The sequence below is a fragment of the Halichoerus grypus genome, chromosome 6 (genome assembly GCF_964656455.1).
Source record: "Halichoerus grypus chromosome 6, mHalGry1.hap1.1, whole genome shotgun sequence".
NCBI classification, from domain to species: Eukaryota; Metazoa; Chordata; class Mammalia; order Carnivora; family Phocidae; genus Halichoerus; species Halichoerus grypus.
The window spans coordinates 118,353,299-118,375,423 of record NC_135717.1 but is presented as its reverse complement, the minus strand read 5'-3'; the positions used below and the strand labels follow the sequence as shown (position 1 = coordinate 118,375,423).

At 51.0% G+C, this 22,125-nt stretch overlaps 1 protein-coding gene across 1 annotated transcript; it reads left to right on the top strand.

Moving 5' to 3' along the window:
- The first annotated feature begins 12,850 nt into the window (after nt 1–12,850).
- On the top strand, nt 12,851–19,727 carry LOC118538438 (keratin, type II cuticular Hb5). Its single transcript, XM_036096396.2, has 9 exons — nt 12,851–13,400; nt 15,399–15,607; nt 16,195–16,255; nt 16,395–16,490; nt 17,130–17,294; nt 17,557–17,682; nt 18,075–18,295; nt 19,037–19,068; nt 19,485–19,727. Exons 1-9 carry the CDS (start codon nt 12,981–12,983, stop codon nt 19,676–19,678), a joined length of 1,524 nt encoding a protein of 507 aa, XP_035952289.1. The 5' UTR covers nt 12,851–12,980; the 3' UTR covers nt 19,679–19,727.
- Nucleotides 19,728–22,125: the final 2,398 nt, after the last annotated feature.

Here is a 22,125-nt window from a genome sequence, read left to right as displayed (position 1 = left end):
CCAGCACCCGGGGTACCGCTCCATCAGGGCACACATCTCACGCAGGGACTGTTTGCTGCTCTGCCTCACCTCGAGAGTCCTCCTCCTAGAGCAGGAAGCACACCTTTCATCTTTATGGATTCTGCCTTGCTCAGTCAGCAACCTGAGAACTTACAGTTTGCTCTGCTCACAGCCTAAGGCCTGCCTGACCCTGGACTCACCAGCCCCCTGCACTCCTGCTTCCGGGAGCTCCACACTAGCCACCTCATCTGCCATGTGTGAAGTCACACACACGCCTCAGGTGGCGGCAACATCAAGGCAGCCCCCGTCCGGCCTTGGTGTCTCTCCTCAGCCAGACTTACATCTACCCTGTGCTGGTTATCAATTTATTGCCTTAGTTCCAAATTCACCGTTATTGCCTCCCCTGTGAAAACAGATCTGATCCTCTGGATATTTTCCTTTGCTAGCTGGCACGGTGCTAATTAAGCCTCATCAGTAGGCATTTCCAGGGACGATGGAGAGACATCACAGGAGTAGGACTTTCCTTCCACTGAGCTCTCTCAGCAGTTTCTCTGCCGTCAGATTCCTGCAACACAGACAGCTTCTATAATATCAGGCCCCCACAATGCTCACAGTAGCACCCAGCAGCCAGGAGCTTCCCAGCACCCCTCTTGGGCAATCTCATAGCAAGTGCCTCCAGCAAACACCTCTTCATGAAAACCTTTCCCCAGCACCCTAGAAGGTGGATTTCTGGTAAGCTCTGGATGGGAGATTTCCAGCAAGTTCCACTGGTGCAGCACCACAGTGACTTCTCTGAATCCAGTGAGCAGTGCTGTGCCTTGTCCAGTGAGACTGGGACCTCAGTCATGGCTTTTCCTTGGGGCCCTAGGGGTAAGGACTGTCCCTTATATCTGTCATTCTGTACTCTTTACAGTTCTCTGGACTTCTTACTAGTCAATCTTTCATGACTCCATCCCCAGTGTTATCTATATTAAACTTCCCCTGTTCACTTGCTGTGTTCTATTATCCCCTGACTGGACCTTAACCGACACATGCCACTTGGACAGCATCGCTTCCAACCTCTAGGGTGAGACAGCAAGCCAATACTGGGACTCCTCAGGCTCCAGTCACTAGTTTCTTCTCTTCTCTCTGTCTTACCCTATAGGTGATCTCAGCCAATCAGTGTTATGGCTTTAAAAGTCATCCATATGTCGATGACTCCTGAGTTTGTATCTCCAGCCCAGACCTTCCATTAACTACAGGCTGGTATATACAGACACAAATCATTGACATCTCCATTTGTGTAGCTAATGGACATCTCAAACTAAACATGTCCAGAAACAAACTCTTCACTTTCCTTCTTCCCTCTCCATGCTGCTTCTTCCATATTAAGGGCATATTCATTCAGTTGCTTAAGCCAAAAAACACTTTAGAATCATCTTCAAACCCTCTCTCTATCTCATAGCCCCATATTTAATCCATCAGCAATCTTGTCAGCTTTACCTTCAAATAATATCTAGAATCCAACCACCTCTCACCACCTCTATGACTACCACTGAGGTCCAAACCACCACCACTCTTGCCTGGATTACTGCAATAGCCTCCTATCTGGACCCTCTACTTCTCCTCTCACCCTCCCTCAGCATGTTTCCAAAAAGCAGCCAGGGTGATCCTGTTAAGACTAAGTTGACTCCCAGTTGCATCCATGATGGAGTAAGTCTATTATAGCCTGTCTCTCCCACTGATTACAACTAAACTAAAAACTCTGGATAAAATCCAGCACAACTATTAGAGGACTCTAAAAAGTAAATAAAAGCTGGTAGATCATGGGGGGAAGATAAAGCTTGAAGAAGCTTTGTATTTCTTTTCCCTCTGCTCACATGGCAGGCCCCCATGGTAAGGCTGTGAGCCATCAACATGATCAACTAGAACTCTAATAGAAATCCCATCTTTCTAACTAGAGGAAGGGGGCCCCTGTGGGCAGGAAAATATGGAGGGGGAATCCTCATGTTTTTCTCTTTTCTTTCATGGCTTTGCCCTGAGAGCAGATCCCAGTCATGAAGCTATGCAGCAGCCATGGCATGGCAGCAGAAATTCCAAGACAAACCTGATCTTTCCGGCAGAAGGAGCCAGGAAAAGAGACCCCTTCTACAGGGGAAGGGATGAGAGAGAAAAACTGGATGAGCAGATTCCTCTGTGTGTAAATCCACACATGTACAAGTCCTGGGCTCTCCCTTGAGCTACACATGCATGAGAGACCCAAATATCATGCCAAAGCTTTGAGACTGAAGTAACATTTAAGTCACTGCCCACATTTCAGACACACCCTAAGTGGATAGACACAGGACAAACACAAATCAGCAAGCAAAGAAGGCTTGAAAATCGCAATTGAACTAAGTTTCCCACAGATGAAGAACTTTCAGTCTGAACCTAATTAGGCAGATTCCCTATTAAACAAACAAAACAAAACAGAAAATTCTTCAGAGGATTTTAGTAGGACCAAGAGTCTACACATCATAATATTTAAAATGTCCAAGATACAATCTAAAATTATTTTGACATCAAGAAACCAGGAAAATGTGACCAATTTTCAAAGGTAAAGAAAATCAACAGATGCTAATCCCAAGATGATACAGATGTTGGAATTATCACACAAAGATTTTAAATCACTATTATAATGATGTTCCATAAGATAAAGGTAAACACATTTGAAGTGAATTAAAAGGTAGGAATTCTCAGCAGATAACAGAAACTATAAAAACAGAACCAAATAGAAATTTTAGAACTAAAAAAATACTACATTTAAAATTTAAAAGTCATTAATGGGCTCCATAGCAAAAAGGAAAGGACAAAAGAAAGTCAATAACTTGAAGATAGATCAATAGAAATTATCCAATCTGAAGAATAAAGAGAAAAGAAAATATTGAAAAAATATTTTAAACTAGAGAAAAATGATACATTATGTATAGCTAGAGAAAAAATGGCATATTATGTATATGTATACCACAGATTTCTCATCAGAAACTATAAAAGGCTGGGGGCACCTGGGTGGCTCAGTCAGTTAAGCATCTGCCTTTAGCTCAGGTCATGATCTTAGTGTCCTGGGATCAGGCCCTGCATCGGGCTCCCTGCTCAGCAGGGGGCCTGCTTCTCCCTCTCCCTCTGCCCCCCACACTCATGCTCATGCACTCTTTCTCTCTCAGATAAATAAATAAAATCTTAAAAAAAAAGAAACTATAAAGGGCTGAAGAAAATGAACAACCTCTTTAAAGTACTGGGGGGAAGGGGAGGAATGTCAATCCAGAATTCTATAGCCAGCAAAAGTATCCTTAAGAAGTGGGGGGGGGGGGGCGGGGAGGGAACCAGAAAGACATTCTCAGATGAAAGAAAACTAAGGGAATGCGCCATCTGCAGACCTACTCTAAAATTAAGGCAGAAGTTCTTCAGAATGAAAGAAAGGATACCAGAAAGAAACATAGAACTTCAGGAATAAAGGAAGAGCAACAGAAATGGTAAATACTGAATAAATATAAGACTATTTTCCTTCTCTCATATTCTTTAAAGCATATAGCTGACTATTAAAAACAAAAATTGTAACATTGTCTGGCAGGGTTTCAATGTATGTAGATGAGTATCTATGACAACTATAACATTTTACATGAAGTGACAAAATATTAACTCTAGTAGGTAGACTGTGAAATATTAGATTATGTACACTGTAATCTCTAGAATAGCCACTAAAAAAATAATACAAAGAGATATACTCAAAAGTTAATAAATAAATTAAAAGGAATATTTTTTAATGTTCAAATAATCCAAAACAGACAGGAAAGGGGTACCAAAGAAACAAAAATCAGAAGGAACAAAAACAAAACAAATAATAAAATGGTAGCTCTAAATAAAACCATATTAATAATCACACATAATGTAAATGGTCCAAATTAAATGGCAGAGATTGTCAGATTGGATTTAAAAAGATTCAAATATACATTGTCTACAAAATATCCACTTTAGATATAAAGATATGGATAGGTCAAATTAAAATGATAGAAACAGGTATATCATAAAAACTATAATCAAAAGAAAGTTGGAATGACTGTATTAATATTAGACAAATTAGATTTAAGAACAAGGAATACTGCCAGCAGTAAAGAGATATTATATTGTTAAAAGGGTCAATTCAACAAGAAGACATAACAATTCTAAATATGTATGCACCTAACAACAGAGCTTCAAAAAACATGAAGCACAAAGTGATAGAACTGAAAGGCAACATGGGTAAATCCACAGTCATACTTGATTTAAACACTTCTTTCTCAGTAATCAACAGAACAAGTAGACAGAAAATCAATAGGATTACAGAAGACCTAAACACTATCACTCAACCTAACAAATGACATTTGTAGAACATTCCACCCATGAAACAGAAAAATACATATTCTTCTCAAGTGACAACAGGGAACATTCACCAAAACAGGCCATTTTGGGGCCATAAAACAAATCTCAACGAGTTTAAAAAACTCAACCCCATATAAAGCATGTTCTCTTATCATAGTGTTTTTAAATTATAAATCAGTATCAGAACAATATCTGGAGAATATCCCCAAATACTTGAAAATCAAGCAACATACTTCTAAATAACAAACAGATCAAAGAGGAAGTCACAAGAGAAGTTAGAAAATATTTTAACTGGGTGAAAATGAAAACACAGCATATCAAAATTTTAGGATGCAGCTAATGCAGTGCTTAGAGGGAAATTTATCACATTGGATACTTAAGTTAGAATAGAAGGAAGGTCCCAAATCAATTATTTAAGCTTCCCTCTTAAGAAACCAGGAAAACAGGGGTGCCTGGGTGTCTCAGTTGATTAAGTGTCGGACTCTTCATTTCAGCTCAGGTCATGATCTCAGGGTTGTGAGATCAAGCCCAGCGTCAGGCTCCTCTCTGGGCATGGAGCCTGCTTGGGATTCTCTCTCCCTCTGCCCCTCCCCCTCCAACCTCTCTCTCTCTAAAAGAAAGAAGAAGAAAGAAACTAGGAAAAGAATAGCAAAGTAAACACAAAGCAAAGAGAAGAAAGGAGATGTTAAAGAAAAGAGCAGAAAACAATGACATTGAAAAACAGAAAGACAAAGTAATACAACTGAAAACTGGTTCTTTCAGAAGAATGATAAAGTGGGTAAACCTCTAGCCAAACTGAACAAGGGGCGGGGAAAGAGAAGGCAAAAATTAGCACCAGCAGGGGTGAAAGAGGAACATCTCTACAGACATTGCAGATATTAAAAGGTTAATAAAGGAACCTTTTATGCCAAGAAATCTGGGAACTTAGAAGAAATGTCCTAATTCCTTGAAAAACACAAATTACCAAAGCTCATTCAAGAAAAAATAACCCAAATACAGGGCCGGTTTCATGGGCATGTGTGATATTGTGATTTGTAATCAGAAATAGATATTTAGTTTTCATCCTCTTCCTGGCACAAGGGTTCTAAAACCCTTGGAATTTCCTAAGGGAGAAGAGTGATCAAGTTGTCTTTTGTTATGTTAATAAGCTGACTTTATACTGTACCTAAAGAGAGAGGCTAGATGCCCAGGGACCCAACCAGTGATTAGAGGGTTGGAACTTCCCAGAGGCGGGGAGGGGCTGGAGGTTGAATGGATCAATCATGAAGCCTCCATCAAAACCTAAAAGGATTGGGTTCAGAGATCTTCCGGGTTAGCGAACACACAGACATGTGAGGAGAGTGGTGTGTTAGGGAGGGCCTGGAAGCTGCACGCCCTTCCCCACACCTTGCCTTATGCATCTCTTCCACCTGGCTGGTCCTGGGTTGCATCCTTTTATAATAAACCGGTAATCTAGTAAGTAAAACGTTTCTCTGAGTTCTGTAAGCTGCTGTAGCCAACAGATAGGATCCAGAGAGAGGGTCACTGGAAGCTCCAATCTAGAGCTGGTTGCTCAGAAGTCCAGGTGATAACCTGGGCTGGCACCTGGCATCTAAAGTGGGAGTAGGGGTGACACAGAGGGGGTGCTATAGGACTGAAGCCTTAACTTGTGGAATCTGATGCTATCTCCAGGCAGATAATGTCAGAATTGAATTGAATTGCCGGACATCCAGCAGCTATCCAAGAATTGCTTGTTGGTGTGGGAAATTGCCCCCACACACACACACACATCAGAATTGTGACCAGAACTCTTAGTGTGTGTCCTGTGCAAAATCACACAGGGTCCAACACCAGAGAATGCCCCACACGTGCAGAATGACTGACTACTGTCATTAAAATCTTGAAATGTGAAATTTTTGAAAATTCTTGAAATTCTTAATTTTGAACAACAGGCCCTGCATTTTTATTTCACACTGAGCCCCATAAATTGTGTAACCAGTCCTACCCGAACAGCTGTAGGTCTACTAAAGGAATTGAATGTGTAGTTTTAAATCTCACAACAACAGCAAAAAAAAAAAAAAAAAAGTCAGGCCCAGGGCGCCTGGGTGGCTTAGTCGTTAAGCGTCTGCCTTCGGCTCAGGTCATGATCCCAGGGTCCTGGGATTGAGCCCCACGTCGGGCTCCCTGCTCAGTGGGAAACCTGCTTCTCCCTCTGCCTGCTACTCCCCCTGCTTGTGCTCTCTCTCTCTCTTTGTCAAATAATAAATAAATAAATCTTTAAAATAAATAAATAATATGCTTTACATATCATTTACAGTAGCACCCCAAAAATGAAATGCTTCGGTGTAAGCCTTCACAAAGTATGGGAAGGATCCAGGAGCTGAAAACCACAAACAACAATGAAAGAAATCAAAGAAGACAAACAGATAGAGAAGACTCTCTTCCGGAACTGGAAGATTCTATATTGTTAAGAGGTCGATGGTCCCCCCAGAGACCCACCCCCAGCAACGACACGGGGTTCAAACCCATGGGCTCCAGTGTGGGCAGAGCCCCATCAGATCCCAGGCCCTAAACCTACTAGCCGTGCGGCCGGAGGTCATCAGTCATAGGCAGCGCTGTTTCATGCTTTAGCTCACTTGTTTCTCTCAATGACCGTATGTGGTAGGTACTTTTATTATTCCCTCTTAAGCCTCCTTTATTATTACTTGACAGATGACAAAACCAAGGCCCAGAGAGGCTGAGTGGTGGAAGCAGCGGCATCCGGACTCCAGAACCCATGCTGGTCACCCCCGTGTTCTTGTGTCTCTTCATCTCAATAAGCCTCTTGCCTGTCAAGTGGGAAAATCATCCCTACTTCAAGGAGTCGCTGTGGAGATGACACACAGGGACACAACCGAGGTGCTCAGCACCCAGCCCGGGGCACAGTTGGGGGCATAGCAAATGTCTGCTATTGTTTTGGTCATGGTCGCCGCCGTGGTTCTCGTTTCATGGCTAATGGAGAGTAGCTGTGTTCGGCAGCTCAACCCGTCCAGTAGCAAACACGGGTGGGTGCTGAGTGTCAGCAGACTGTTTCTGGCATCTTCCTCCAGAGTCCCGAGCTCTGAGCCACAGGCAGGTAGGCAGGCAGGCAGCTCCTGGCGTCTGGGGCTCTTGCACCCGGGGCTCGGCCTCCCCCCGCCAGCGGTGGGGATCTGCTGCCCTCTGCTGGCCGCCAACTTCCCAGGCGGCCCTACACGGGATTTTCAAAGTACTCGGACTGATGAGAGTCTTTTAAAACAATTTTTTTCCTCCAAAATTGTGCTTAGGACACAAACACTGTAACAACGAATAGCAACTTTGAAAGAGAAACCCTCTGTCTCACCAGGCCCAACACAGCCCTGTTTCCACCGTTCTGGGTTTCGGTCGGGCTTTGGTCCCACAGGTGCTCAGCAAATCCCCACCCTCACACAGGAAAAAGCTGCGGTGGGCCCTGAGTCCCCAGGGCTCTAAACAGGGTGTTCTCCTCGGGGCCTGGGCCAGGTCTTCCCACAAGTTGCCATTTTCTGCCAACATCAAATATCGAAACTGTCCAAGATTTCTATTCACTTACACATGCAGTCACAAACAAATATTTACTAAACACTTCCTATATTCCCAGTGCTGTCCTAAGTGCTTGGGAACCATCAATGAACAAGACAGACAGAATCCCTGCCCCCATGGAGTTTTGTTTCCTTTTGGTTTGGTTCGATGGGGAAAAGAGGAAAGACTGACAATAATCAATAAAGAAATAAGTAAGTCAATCATAGAGTGTGTTAGAAGGTGTTAATTGCTATGGAGAAAAAAAGAAAAAAATCAGAGCAAGATAGACCCGTTGAAGAATGCCCTGGGAATGGGAGGCCAGATTGCCATTTTAAAAAGAAGATTCAGGGAGCCTATTTGAAGGTGAGAAAAGATCCACAGGCAGCAATGGAGCCAGCCTCGTGGCCGAGGGAAGAGCATTCTAGCAAAAGGGACAGCCAGTGCAAAGGCCCTGAGCTAGGAGTGTGGCAGGTGTGTCCGAAGCGCAGTGGGAGGCCAGTTTAGATAGCTGTTTTCCTCCTGAGATTCAGGGAAACAGTCCTAGTGCTAAAAAAGACAGGAAGAAAAAGCTTCCAAACCATTACTAAGGTACAATTCTGAAATTGGAGGCCCTGTATTAACTGATCGACTGCTCGGACCCAGAGCGGCCACAGACAACAGCAAAGCCACCAGGGGAAGCTGCCTGCAGGAAGGTGCGTGGGTAGGTTCAGGGAGAAACCATAGAGCCTCTTGCAGTTGCTTGTGGGGAAGCCCGTGAGAGGAGAGTGGGCGGGCCAGGGAGCAGCTTGGCTGACTGAAGGGGGGCCCTGCCCTAGATGCACTGGGGGACAGCCCAGTGGCTCACCCAGCTCCTCCCTGTTGCTCAGACCTCATTCCTCTCACATAGGGTAATGAGTAATGCCCAAGTTTTATGAAAGCCAAAGTAAGTGTCACAGGGCTAGGAGACCCTTAAGGAGCTGTGTCCCAGCACCAGGAGGTGGTGTAGATTCAAAAACTAAGAAGTGTAGAGAAGATCAGCAGAGATGATGGGCACTGCCCAACTTGAATGAGCTGGGATTGGGCAACCCCTGAGGCCCTGCTCAGGACGGGGCTTGTCCATGCAGAGTCCATCAGGGTTGATTCTGGAGAAGCAGCCAGCCAGGAAGGATAGAGAGACAGTCCACGAGAGCCCAGACAGATACAAATACAAAACTGCAAGAGCCGGCAGCTGTAAGGGCAGACAGGGAAGGATGGGAAGGGGGTGAGTGCTCCTTTATCTCTGGACAAATCCAGAAAGCCTTCCTAGAAACAGGGGGATTTTAAGCAGAGTAGAGAGATCAGAAGGGAAGGGAGATAGTGAGCCTTGGGCTGGGGGAAGAGCAGCTGTGCCCCAGCAAGCGTCCCATAGGTAGCATGTAGGGGGAGGATGGCCCATCTGTGGGGAGGTGTGTGGGTGATAGGTCTCTGGGGAAACCCCAGGAGATGGCAACCAGGACTGGGGCAGAGTCAGATGGAGCCGTGGCAGTTGCCTGGGTCTCCAGGGTGGGGTAAAGATTCTCTCTCACTCTGGGGTAAAGATTCTCTCTCACTCTGGGGGCTCAGTGGGTTAAGCGTCTGACTCTTGATTTCATCTCAGGTCATAGTCTTGGGGTCATGAGATTGAGCCCCACATAGGGCTCCACGTTGAGCACAGAGTCTGCTTGGGATTCTCTCTCTCCCTCTCCCTCTGCCCCTCCTCCTGCTTGCTCGCTGTCTCTCAAATAAATAAATAAATCTTTAAAAAAAAAAAAAAAAGAATCTCACTTTATTAGCTCTTGAAGGCTTCCTGGACGAAGTGCCCTCTTGGGAGCATTGTACATCATCGCAAGAGGGACGTGAGTTCTTAAGCGCATATTCCCGACACTGGGTATGGCCTTCAAAAGATATGGGGGCAGGAGGGGACAGGACCAAAGGGGGTGATGGATGACAGCACCCGAGACAAGAGGGTGTGGAAGGAGGTAATTGGAGTTACCTGGGAAGCCCCAGAAAGGGTATTTTATGAGCTGCTTGAGCAGCTGACACAAAGGAGGAGAAATCACAGCCTCCCTCTGACTAGCTCACAAAGCCTTCCTGGAGGAGGTGGCCAGCCATTCAGGAACATTCCAGGCAAAGGTGTGCCCAGAGAGGAGGCTTGGGCGTAGGGAGAGAGGTGCAGGGAACCTATAGGGCAGAGAGGCAGTAAATGAGGAGGAGGCTGGTGAAGGGAGGTCAGCCTCCCACCCAAGAGTTGGTCCCATGAGCAGAGGTGGTGGGTAATGAGTAGAGCCAGGCATGGGGCTATGGGGTCTCTGTCCCTTTCTTGGGTAGAACTGGACAACAAAGGCCCAGGTCCCATGTGTCTACACAGACCCTCCAGAGCAGCTGTGTCAGACTGGCCTGGTCTGTAAGTCTCTCACTTGCCCTGCACAACCTGGGAACAACCTCCTGATGACTTAGCCTCCCTCTCCAGCCCAGCCCCTCCGATCCAAAGCACCATGCAGACAGGCTTCCTGAGCAGTTGCCACCAGCCCTGGGCTCAGCTGCCATCTGCAGCGATGCAAACTTCACCCAGCGCCCATGAGCACACCCCCGTGCCAGGCTGGGGGCCTCACTCCTGCCCACTCAAGCCCTTGTTCCCCCAGGACTCCTGAGTCCCCCAGCATCTTCTTCCCCACCCTCAGTGCCCAAGCCCAAGACCAATTCAAGGTAAAGTTTTGGGAGGGGTGTGTGTGTATGTGTGTGTGTTGGAAGCATGGGGAACTGACTCAGGAGCCTCTCTCTGGGACAAAGCCTCCACTCCCTCCTGCCCCCAAGAAGAGGCAGAAACAGATCTACCTCCATCCTTTTCAACAAGCTGAAGGAGAGCAGAGGCTGATGGGAGCTGAGAAGAGGAAGTGTGTGGGCTTTCCCAGCTGGCTGAGCAGAGGGCCCACCCATCTCCTACCTCCCATGCTCACCCGTTCCCCTCCCCCTGCCATGTTCAAAGGGCCCAAATCCTTTTTGGTCCCCCGCACGCCAGCACCAGGTCCACACAACAGGCAGTCAGGAGCTCACCGTCCAAGGCACCAGGCCAACAGGGCCCCCTCTAAGGAGTGGGTGCTGGGAAACCAACCCCTGCACTCCCTAGCCTCCTCTCTCCACCCCCAGACTCCACCCCAAATTTTTATACTAGTGAAATCAGGTTAAAGGAAACATTAAAAGCAGCCTTGAAAGGGTAACGAAGTTATAAATGTGCAGAGGATGGGAAGACCAGGGTGGGGCAGGGAGTACACCCACTCCCTGCTGGGTGAGAGGTGCAAGGTGTGGTAGAGGTGTTTCTGACAGGAAGCAAGAATCCCTTTCCTTTATACAGAGTGTTCTGGTCCCCAAAGCACACGCTTGTGTATTATCCACATAATCCTCCCAACAACCCTGGAAGGTAAGGATGAATTCCACACAAGCATACAAAAGTTCAGAGAGGTAAGAACGTCCCCAGAGCCACACAGCCAGGAAGCATCCAAGCGGGCCCTTGAACCAGGTCCTCCGACTTCGATTCCACTGCCCAGCTTGGCTGTGATCTGAAGATCCTTCAGGGCCAGCTGGTGAGGCCTCCTGCTCCTCCCCGCCAGCCGCCCAAAGTCTCTCTGCCCGCCTTGGAAGAACACGTGTGGAGTGTGGAGATAGAAACCAATCAGCCTGGTTCTTGGTGAAGAGCTGCAGGGGGCCCAGCCATAGAGATGAGGGCAGAACCAGGGCAGAACATCAGACCGCGGCCCCACAGCACCAGTGCTTGATTCTGGGAGGCTCCCCAAAGGGGTTGTCACCCTCAGAGGCCGCTCATCTGCTCTTCTTCCCTTCTCGAAGTTCCTAACACCTCAGGTGCCTGCTTAGCCTCCCTGGGGGAAGAGACCACATCCCCCAGCTTTGTGCTCAGCGACCATTAAAAGAACAGCAATCATTATCCTAATAAGTGGCTCCAGGATACATGGGGAAGCAGGGACGTTATGAGGAGCCAGGCTCCCAGAGCCCCCGGGAGCCAGAAATCATAGCATCCTCAGACAAGAAAAAGCCCCTTTCCTGCCGCCGTCTCTAAATGTTCCTCAAGGGGTGGCAGTTTTGGGGCTGGTGAATAGGATGCGCCCCTCCTCTGGTTGGTGATCTTGGAAGGAAGAGAGACAAACAGAACCTGTTTCTTCTTAAAAAGCCAGGGAAAGTGCCCAGAGCAAGTTCACAACAGCCAGGTTATCCCAGGATTGGGTTCTTCCACCCTTGCAGCCCAGTGGGAGAAAGTGGCTAAAGGGGAGGCTCCCCATTACCCACAAGTAGCCATTATTGTGGCCACTGAGAGTTGAGTGGTTTGCAATTTTGCTGGGTGAGAAATGGAAGCTCTGAAACAGAGCCTCTGGGCTGGAATCCAGAAGGTTCTAAGAGCCCATGTGCTCCAGCCCTCTGACCTGCAAGAAGCATGGTCAAAATGTTCCCACAGACCTGAACCACCTTCCAGGCCATGGTGCCTGGGTGGGTTTGGACTTGCCCGATCCATCAGCCCCTGAAACACAATGACTTACTTGAGAGTATATCCTGTATGGAGCCGGGAGGTCAGAGATAATGTGCTCTCAGGGTCTCGCCCAACCTGGGACCCTAGACCTTCCCACTTGAGACAGCAACCCAGCCTCTCCCCCAACCCCAGCCAGCTCAGACTGTTGTGGAGTTCAAATCCCTCTCCGGGTGTGGGTTGGGGACATCCTTACAGGGAGACTGCGAGAAAATTAATTGCTTAATGTATGTAAACGAGCTTTGAAGATGAAAAGTGCAAACACAGTGTCCCTAATAACATCTTCAATACTTTTACGGAGGCCCTAAGTCGCCGCTGAGCTCACCTTTAAGACGAGTCTTGGGGGAGTTGCTGGCAAACTCCCCAAGCCAATAAACAACATAAAATGGCTTTTCACTCCTTTAATGCAGCCAACCCCAGCTCTCCCCAGCAATAAAAGGACCAGGGAGGATCAGAGAGGCCAGAGGATCCTAAGCAGCGCACCTGAAGCCCGCACTTACTCCCGCCGCACTCAGCCTCTGCTCAGACCCGCACGATGTCCTGCCGCTCCTACAGGATCAGCTCAGGATGTGGGGTCACCAGGACCTTCAGCTCCTGCTCGGCTGTGGCCCCCAAAACTGGCAACCGCTGCTGCATCAGCGCCGCCCCCTACCGAGGGGTGTCCTGCTACCGGGGGCTGACCGGCTTCGGCAGCCGGAGCCTCTCCAACCTGGGCTCCTGCGGGCCTCGCATGGCCGTGGGCGGCTTCCGCGCCGGCTCCTGCGGCCGCAGCTTCGGCTACCGCTCCGGCGGCGTCTGCGGGCCAAGCCCGCCCTGCATCACCAGCGTGTCGGTCAACGAGAGCCTCCTCACGCCCCTCAACCTGGAGATCGACCCCAATGCGCAGTGCGTGAAGCACGAGGAGAAGGAGCAGATCAAGTGCCTGAACAACAGGTTCGCTGCCTTCATCGACAAGGTCAGTGAGGCCGGGATGGTCCAGAGAAGGCCCCGGCTGGCCCTCCCCTCGGGAAGGTTCCGGTGTGTTGGGGAGACAGCACGGAGCCAGGTTTGAGACAGCAGAGGGAGAGAAATGCAGGCCAACATAGACAGAGGATCAGTTTCCATCTTTGAATTCCAGCCAAGTGCACAGAGGGCCCCGTGTGGTCCAGAAATGGAGTCTGTTGGTCTAAAGGGTGTGTGTGCTTCAGGAGACAAGACAACACAGGAATATCAGAGGTGCCCCTGGAAAACTGGATTGGGCACTGGGAGCTACGAGAGTGGGAGATAATGGGGAGAGTAAAAGGCACTAGGCTCCGAGCCAGGCAGCTCGGGGAAGTGGGCGGGCTCGGCTCAGAGCCACGCTGCCTCCCTGTCTTTGCTCTGCCCCTGGGCAGCATGAGACCTTGGGCATGTCACTTGTCTGGAGAACAGAAGCCGCCTCGTATGCATGTTGCGAGCATGGATGAATTCATGCTTGAAAAATGCTGCACACAGTAAATGCTCAATGAATGTTGGCTGTCAGCATGATTCTCCCAGGACAATAGTGTGACGGGAGGTGTGACAGTAAACCAACCAGGACTAGCACAACCACCTTCGTGGATGGAGGGCTGGGAATGGGGAAGAGGGGCAGCCAGGCTGGGGGAAGGAAGCCCACGGATGCAGAGTGTGGAGATCCCCACACTGTGGGGCTGCCTCCCAAGCCCCCAGTGCCCTCCCTGTCTGTCCACGAGGCCTCACCCTGGCAGAATAGACAGGACTGGGCTCTGGATTTGGGGTCAGGAGTTTTGTTACCATTTTCTCTTTAGTGAGCTTGGTTCATCCTCAAAATGACCCGATGAGGGAGACATTAGTATTTCCATTTTTTTACTATCAAATTGAAGCTGAGTTTAGATGAGCTGCTTAGACATACTGTGGTGGACAGGTGAAGGGGACTCAGGGGACATCAGACTCCGACTCTCACGGACTATTTGTGTGACAATGAGCCAGTCATCTCAGTTACCCCATCTGTACTATGAGGGGAATGATACTGCCCCCAACCCGGAGGGCTGTGAGAACTGAATGGGATTGATACATGAGCAGAGACAGATGGATAGAGGTAGAGATACACAGCTGACCCTTGAACAACATGGGTTGGAGATGAGCAAATCCATATCTACAAGGATTTTTTTTTTATAAATATAGTACTATAAATGTATTTTCTCTTCCTTATGATTTTCTTATTAACATATTTTCTCTAGCTTACTTTGTTGTACAAATACAATATTTAATACATAGAACATACAAAATGTATGTTACTCTACTGTTTAGGTTATCAGTGAGGCTTCTGGTCAACAATAGGCTATTAGCAGTTAAGTTTTTGGGGAGTCCAAAGTTATAAGCCAATTTTCAACTGCATGGGGTAGGGGTGGGGGTGGGGGGAAGCATCAGTGCCTCTCACCCCTGCATTGTTCAAGAGTCAGCTGTAGAAATAGATAGATGTGTATGTATCTTAGCATGGGCCCTCGTACCACACAGTAAGGTTTCAGTAAGTGTCCCATGGATTAATAAATGAGGAACTGCTAATTATAGTCATAAATTAGTTGAGCATCGACCATGTGTCAGGGATGTTCTCAGCATCTTCCATGTATTAACTTGTTCAATCTTTACAACTCTAAGGGAGGCACTATTTTCATCTCTGGTTTAGAAATGAGAAGACCAAGCACCCAAAGGTTAGACAACTTGCCCGCTCCGAGTGGCAGAACTGGACTTGAACCAGACCTCTGGCCTCAAGCTCGGGGCACTTTCCCCCACAGCCACCCTGCCTCCTGGGGGGCTGGGAGCAAGGCCCCTCACATCACAGATACTCAGGCCCATGCTCGGCCCTCGGCGGGCCCTGGCTGCTCAGTGAGCATCCAGGGGGGAGAGGGCTCTGGGGGACCAGGCACCTCCAGGGATCTCCCCACCCCCGAGTCTCATCCTTACACCCTGAACGCAGGTGCGCTTCCTGGAGCAGCAGAACAAGCTGCTGGAGACCAAGTGGCAGTTCTACCAGAACCAGCGCTGCTGTGAGAGCAACATGGAGCCCTTGTTCAATGGCTACATCGAGACGCTGAGGCGGGAGGCCGAGTGCGTGGAGGCTGACAGCGGGAGGCTGGCCTCGGAGCTCAACCACGTGCAGGAGGTGCTGGAGGGCTACAAGAAGAAGTGAGTGTGGCCGGACTGGGGGCACACAGGGAGCATGGGAAGGCTCCACCCTCAACCATCTTGAAGCAGCTGAAGATTCCTGCCTGTCCAGGAGCAGGGGCTGCCTGGAACCCGAGGGGTTGTCTAGGGCCGGGCCTAAGTGTCTTAGATTCTTTGGCTCCACTTTCTCCCTTGGAGCCCGGGTGGGTCTTAGAGCTGCTTTCATGGGGAATGAGGAGAGAAAACCCAGTAGAGTTCTATAGCTCTCTGTGGTCCTACCCAGCTCAGCTCACTTTATGATGCTTGCTCTGTGTTCTTGCTGCCCAGGGCACTCGTTCTCTTTGGATCTGGGATGCACAGACGAATTTAGGTTTGGGGAATGGAGCATGCATTCCCTTATCTCAGCCCAGAGGCAGAACTGGGGTGGCCTAAGCCAGGCTGTGACAAGTGCTAGCCCAAGAATAGCGCACAAACTAGACCATGGAGAGGATAAGTTAACAATCGCAGGAACTCCATCCCTTTGGACCCCTGGGAGATCTGGCCCAGAAGCTGGGATGGTGTCCAAGCTGCCACCCCTCAGCCGCGACCCCTCTCTCCCCCCAACCCAGGTATGAAGAGGAGGTAGCTCTGAGAGCCACGGCAGAGAATGAGTTCGTGGTTCTGAAGAAGGTGAGGGGGCTGCTCATGGGGCAGGAAGGGAGGGGCACCCATCTGGACAAACTCCAGTGGGGACACAATCACCACGCTGACCGCAGAGGCCTCCCCCCCCACACACACACACATGCCCTCCTCTTCCCTCCACCGCCAGGACGTGGACTGCGCCTACCTGCGGAAATCCGACCTGGAGGCCAATGTGGAGGCGCTGGTGGAGGAGTCCAGCTTCCTGAAGCGCCTCTATGACGAGGTGAGGGGGCCCCTGCTGACCAGCCAGGGCAGGGGGAGGGGAGGCGGGAGGACCTGAGCAAGAGGGGAGGGAGTGCGCTGTGTGTACATGTTTGCCCCGTGTGTGCGATGGAAGCATGAGAGAACATGCACACACCTGCAAGAGCGCCATGTGGAACGACTGTGACAGACACACGTAGGTATGTGCCCAGGGAGAGCCTGGAGTGCGTGTCTGAGGACCGTGGAGCGTGGGTGTGGTTGTCCACGTCTGTGAGGGCCTGTGTGTGTGGCAGTGTGTGTGTGCGCTGGTTTGGGGGCGTGTCAGTCTGTACCTGGGTATGAGAGTGTGTATCTGAGGGTGCGGGTCAGGGTGAGTCTCTGGTTGGGGGGGGTCCTCAATTAATGGACAAATCACTAGCCCCAGCATTCAAAGCCCAGCTCCCTGGCTAGGTGACTTGGAGAAAACCCAGCGTGGCTTTCAGTCTTCCCATCTGTTCAGTCAGGGGCCCCTTCCGGCTTTCTTGTTTTATGACATACCTGTGTGTGAGCGAAGGGGGAAGGGGAGCAGGTGAGCAGGGATCATGTAACATGATGACCAGCGCCCCCTCCAGGGTGCCCAAACCAGGCACCAGACCCAAATGCATTGGCTGTTGGCCCCCAGGAGCTCCAGGTCCTCCACGCCCACATCTCAGATACCTCGGTCATCGTCAAGATGGACAACAGCCGGGACCTGAACATGGACTGCGTTGTGGCCGAGATCAAGGCTCAGTACGACGACATCGCCAGCCGCAGCAGGGCTGAGGCTGAGTCCTGGTACCGCAGCAAGGTGAGGGGCGGAGGACACCTGCCTCCTAGACATGGCAGTGGGAGGGAAGCCAGGTATATATTTAAGAAGGCCTCTTTTGTCTGGGGATTTTGATCATTAGGGATGGTAAGAGGACAGACATCTCTCAGTTTGGGTGGTAGAGCAGGGCTGCTATTTATAGTTGCACAGGCTGAGCTCTGTACAACCTACCAATCATCTGTGGTGTCCGAATGGGTGGGAAACTGCAATCTGAGCCTCAGGAGCATCTCTGCTTCCCCCCCAGTGTGAGGAGATGAAGGCCACGGTGATCCGGCATGGGGAGACCCTGCGCCGCACCAAGGAGGAAATCAACGAGCTCAACCGCATGATCCAGAGGCTGACCGCTGAGATCGAGAATGCCAAGTGTCAGGTAGGGTAGAAGGAGGGGTTTGAATGCCCAGCTCAGGCAGACTGCAGCACCAGGGACTTTGCCTGCAGGAGGGCAAAGGCCTGACCCCAATCAGGCTTCACAGTGTGCCTGTGGGGAAGCAGGGACCCAACCAAATCACACAGCCCTCAAAGTGGGATGTACCGTATCACTGATGTCAACCTTCTTGGCCACCCTGCAGCAACCACCAAGGAGAGATGGTGAACGCCCCCATCTCCTCCCTCATATTCAAGGTCTCGTTAAATACCTGGTCCTACATAGTTGACCTAGCTTCTCTCTGGAGCCCCCTCTCGCTGGCCCAGCTCCATGAGCTCAGGTGAGCCAAGCTGTGCCTTCTCCTTCTCATCCTTGCTCTCACATCCCCTTACTCATAGCGGGCCAAGCTGGAGGCTGCTGTGGCCGAAGCTGAGCAGCAGGGCGAGGCGGCCCTGACTGATGCCCGCTGCAAGCTGGCGGAGCTGGAGGCCGCCCTGCAGAAGGCCAAGCAGGACATGGCTTGCCTGCTCAAGGAGTACCAGGAGGTGATGAACTCCAAGCTGGGCCTGGACATCGAGATCGCCACCTACAGGCGGCTGCTGGAGGGCGAGGAGCACAGGTGGGGCTAAGGAGCATCTCCCCAGGTTTAGGAGGCCCTGGTCCCCTGGGAGTGTGTTTCCCTGAGCCCAAGTGTGAGCTACATCTCTAAGCACTGCTAGTACAGGTTAAGCTTCAGTAATAGTCATAATTTATCAAATACTTACGTGTTTGGCCTGTGCGGAGTGCTCACTATTAATCCTCACAATCAAATGAGGTAGGTCTCATTTTTCACGTCCAAACATGAGGAAATACGGCTCAGCGTGCAGTGACTTTCTCGTGGCCTCAGTTAATAGGTGGAAGAGGCACAACGCGTGCCCCAGCGACGTGCCTCTCGAAGGCACTTTCTTCCGGTAGCTCCGTCGGGGCGGCCTGGCCTGCCACGCTGGCTCGTGCCCAGTAAGGACGGTGCACTCCGTATGCGCTGGCTCCTCCCCGGCCCCTCCACACACACAGCGGCACACTGCTGACTCTCCTTTCCCTCCGCCTGACCAGTGCTACCCAGGGAGCGGGGTCACTCAGATTGGCCGGAGCTCAGCAGCACGCCACCTCTGCTTAAAATCAGGAGGCTTTCTCTCCGTGGTCAGAGAACGGTTAGAGAGAGAAGGTGATCGTGTAACACAGACCTTGGGGCGCCCCCCCCCCACCCGCATCTCGGGGCGAGGAGCTCTACATGGAAGGGCCCTCTCTGTCCCTAAGCAACCACCTGCTTCAAGGAATCCGGCTCCCTGTTCAGAGCTAACGGAGCTTTCTTTCCCCACAGGCTGTGTGAAGGTGTGGGCTCCGTGAATGTCTGTAAGTGTCTGCTTAAACAATACCTCCCCCAAAATAGCTTTGTTGATGGGCAAAGCTAAACCCAGAATGCTTCCCATCGGGAGGGGGCCTTTCCTCCTCCCCTGGCTCTTCACTGGGGAGCACTGATGGGGTTAGGGACCACGGTGTTGAGCGCCCTCCACTGGTGGCAATGAGAACTGCATGCCAAGGAAATAGGGCCCCGATTTGCCCCTCTGGGAGGAGGGGTCCTCACTTCCTTCCTATCCCAGTCCCCTAGAGGTCTGAGATGCTGGGAGGAACGGAGCCTGAGTTCTTAACCACTAAACCCCTTTCCGGAGGAGGAAGCTCCTGCTAGGGGAAAGCCCCTTGGGGCCTATCACAAGGTTGGGGAGATCAGGGCAGGCCACCCACCCTGTGCCCCCTCTCTCCCCCTGTAGGTGTCAGCAGCTCCCGCGGCGGAGTCACCTGCGGGGGCCTCACGTGCAGCACCACCCCGGGGCGCCAGATTGCCTCTGGCCCCGTGGCCACAGGAGGCAGCATCACGGTGATGGCCCCGGACTCCTATGGCCCCTGCCAGCTCCGCTCGTCCAGCTTCAGCTGCGGGAGCAGCCGGTCCGTCCGCTTCGCCTAGAGTCCCCAGAGCACGGAAGGGTGTGTGAATGGAAATCGTGTGCTTGCTTCTGGACTCTTCCACGTGTTCCTACAGAGGGAAAGACCCTCGGCCGCGCTCTCGCACCTTCTCATTCTAGGGAGTTGTTTCCTGGTTCTCCTCTGGGCTTCAGTTAGAGAGGCATTCCCAGCCCTCCCCCTAACTCCGGTTTGACTCCAAGAGACCTGTGGCCAGTTCGTATCATTCTCCAAGCTCTCTGGGACACTACCGGTCACCCCGGGTGGCTGGACATCACGGGAGCTTGGCCTTCCCCAAGACAAGGAGTGAGCCTGATTCCCGGCCAGGTATCCCACAGGCTGAGAGTCTGAGAGGAAGTCCTCCCTCTCTCCTGGCTGGGAGTTCTCCAGGAAGCACTGGCCCCAGGGTTATTCTTGTTTGTGTTTTGCTTGTCTCTCTGACTGACTGCCTTCTTTGGGTTAACCTGTCCCAGCCAAACTCCTCATGTGACCTCCCAGTTGAGGGGCCCATTATAGGGGGGAATCCTTTTGACTTGGGACAGGTCTTGCTATTCATTGCACCTTTATACATTTCAAAGGAAACTCCAAGGTTGCTCTAGATCTCCCCCTGCGGGTGCAGGAGGGATGTGTCCAATGCGAGCCGGTGGGATGGAGAAGGTTAGGCCGCTTCCTGAGTCTCCCTCTTGTTATGACTGTCTGTGGGTGCCTTGCCTTCTGGCTTGTCTCAGTCTGTGTTTCAATAAATGCTGCTTCGATGCAAGGGTATGTGGTCTTGTGAATGACAATGTCTCCACCCCTTCCCATATGCCATCGGCGTGACCCTCAGCCCCATCCCCTGCTGGCCAACACTTTCTAGACCCTGGCGGTGTTTCCCTAACCCTCCAGTGATTGTGCCTCTTCTCGTCCACTTCCATAGCCTGATTCCAGCTCAGCCCTCCTCAGTCCAGTCAGGCCTGGACCACAGCTCCAGCTCCCCACCCATGACACTTTGCTCCCTTCCCCCACCCGCCCCCAGCAGCCAAAAATCCCACCCCAAATTCATCGCTCTCACCCGCTACCCCCTGGTTCAAACCAGTTCCCAGCATGTGCCTGTGCTCCTGATGCCAAGCACCGGCTCCCTCCATCTCCTCTTTCCCCACCAGCTCCTTGCCCTGTGCAACCACCCCCTACCCAGTGCCGATCTTCCCAGATGCGGGCTCCACCCCATGGAGACAAGCCCACTCCCTAAGCCACCCAGGACCATCCCACACAGACACATAAGCCATCCCACGCCTCTCCTCCCATTTGCCTTTAGCCAGTGCTCTCTCTGCTCTCCCTACCTACCCTCCCTCCCACATGCACAGTCCCCCTACCCCTGCCCCACACTGTCTCCAACCCTGAGGATCTGTGCTTCTGACTTGGTGGCTCAGGGCCAGGGATGTTACTGTGTGTGCCTGGAGCCTGGATCAAGCTGGAAATTCTTTGAGAGCAGGAAATATCTCCTCCTGGCTCTGCCCCACCCCACCCCACCCCCACCCCCAGCCCAACACCCAGGATGGGGCTCCAGGCCATGTCAGGCCTGGGATGGTTGGATGAACTCAGACAGGAGAAGTAGAAATCAGCCCTGTTGGGCTCCCCTCCATTTCTCCATTAGGAGAACAGACCTGCTGTCACCATTCTAGGCGGACATCCACCTGCCAGCCCCCTCTGCTGCCCCATCCCCCAGCCTTTCCCTGAGAGAGAAGTTAAGGCTCTCTGTGTTCTGATGAATCCTCACTTCAGGCTCAAAGGGTTGCAGCTCCCTTTGGGGGAGGGGTGGCTGGCCTCTTCTGAGTGCTTCAGGTGCTGCTATTGGAGGTTTGCCGGCTGCCACTAGGCAGGCTTGCTCTAAATTTCCCGCCCGCCTCCCTCCTTTCGCTCACCTCTCCGGGACTCAAGGGCATGGTCCTAAACACAATAGGAAACGTTCAATTTAGGGCACAACACTCATGCACAGGAAAGGTTAAAAGTCAGGGGCTGAAAATCAAAACCTGAGCATGAACTCTGCCATGTCTCAGTGAGACATGGGGCAGGAAGTGGCCTTCACGCTTTTTATATCAGCCTGGGGATCTGTGAGCTGAGCCCTCCTCAGCCCTGCTACCTCCTGTGGTTCTGGGTTTCTGGAGTGAGTCTGTGGGGAGAAAACACCTGGATGTTCCCATGGGCCTGGGCCACGCATAACTAAGATACCAAATCTGGTACCCCCAAAATAAGACATGATGCATTGAAAAGTCAAACAGCCACAAGCTGGGAGATAGTAATAAGTTTTTAATGAGTTTCCATGCTTTGTGTGCAAAGACCAGTCAACTGACTGGGCCAGGCAGAGGTGCCACCGTCTTATAAGGATGAAACCCCCACCCCAGCCCTCCCTGCAGCCAACAGCAAAAATGCAGAGCAAAGGATCCTGGGGCTCCCACGGCCCTCTCCTGATAA

Coding starts and splice junctions, on each gene's coding strand:
- LOC118538438 (XM_036096396.2), top strand. CDS start 12,981: ATGTCCTGCCGCTCCTACAGGATCAGCTCAGGATGTGGGGTCACCAGG. Junction 15,608..16,194: donor CTGGAGGGCTACAAGAAGAA/GTGAGTGTGGCC, acceptor CCCCCAACCCAG/GTATGAAGAGGAGGTAGCTC. Junction 17,295..17,556: donor AGTCCTGGTACCGCAGCAAG/GTGAGGGGCGGA, acceptor CTTCCCCCCCAG/TGTGAGGAGATGAAGGCCAC.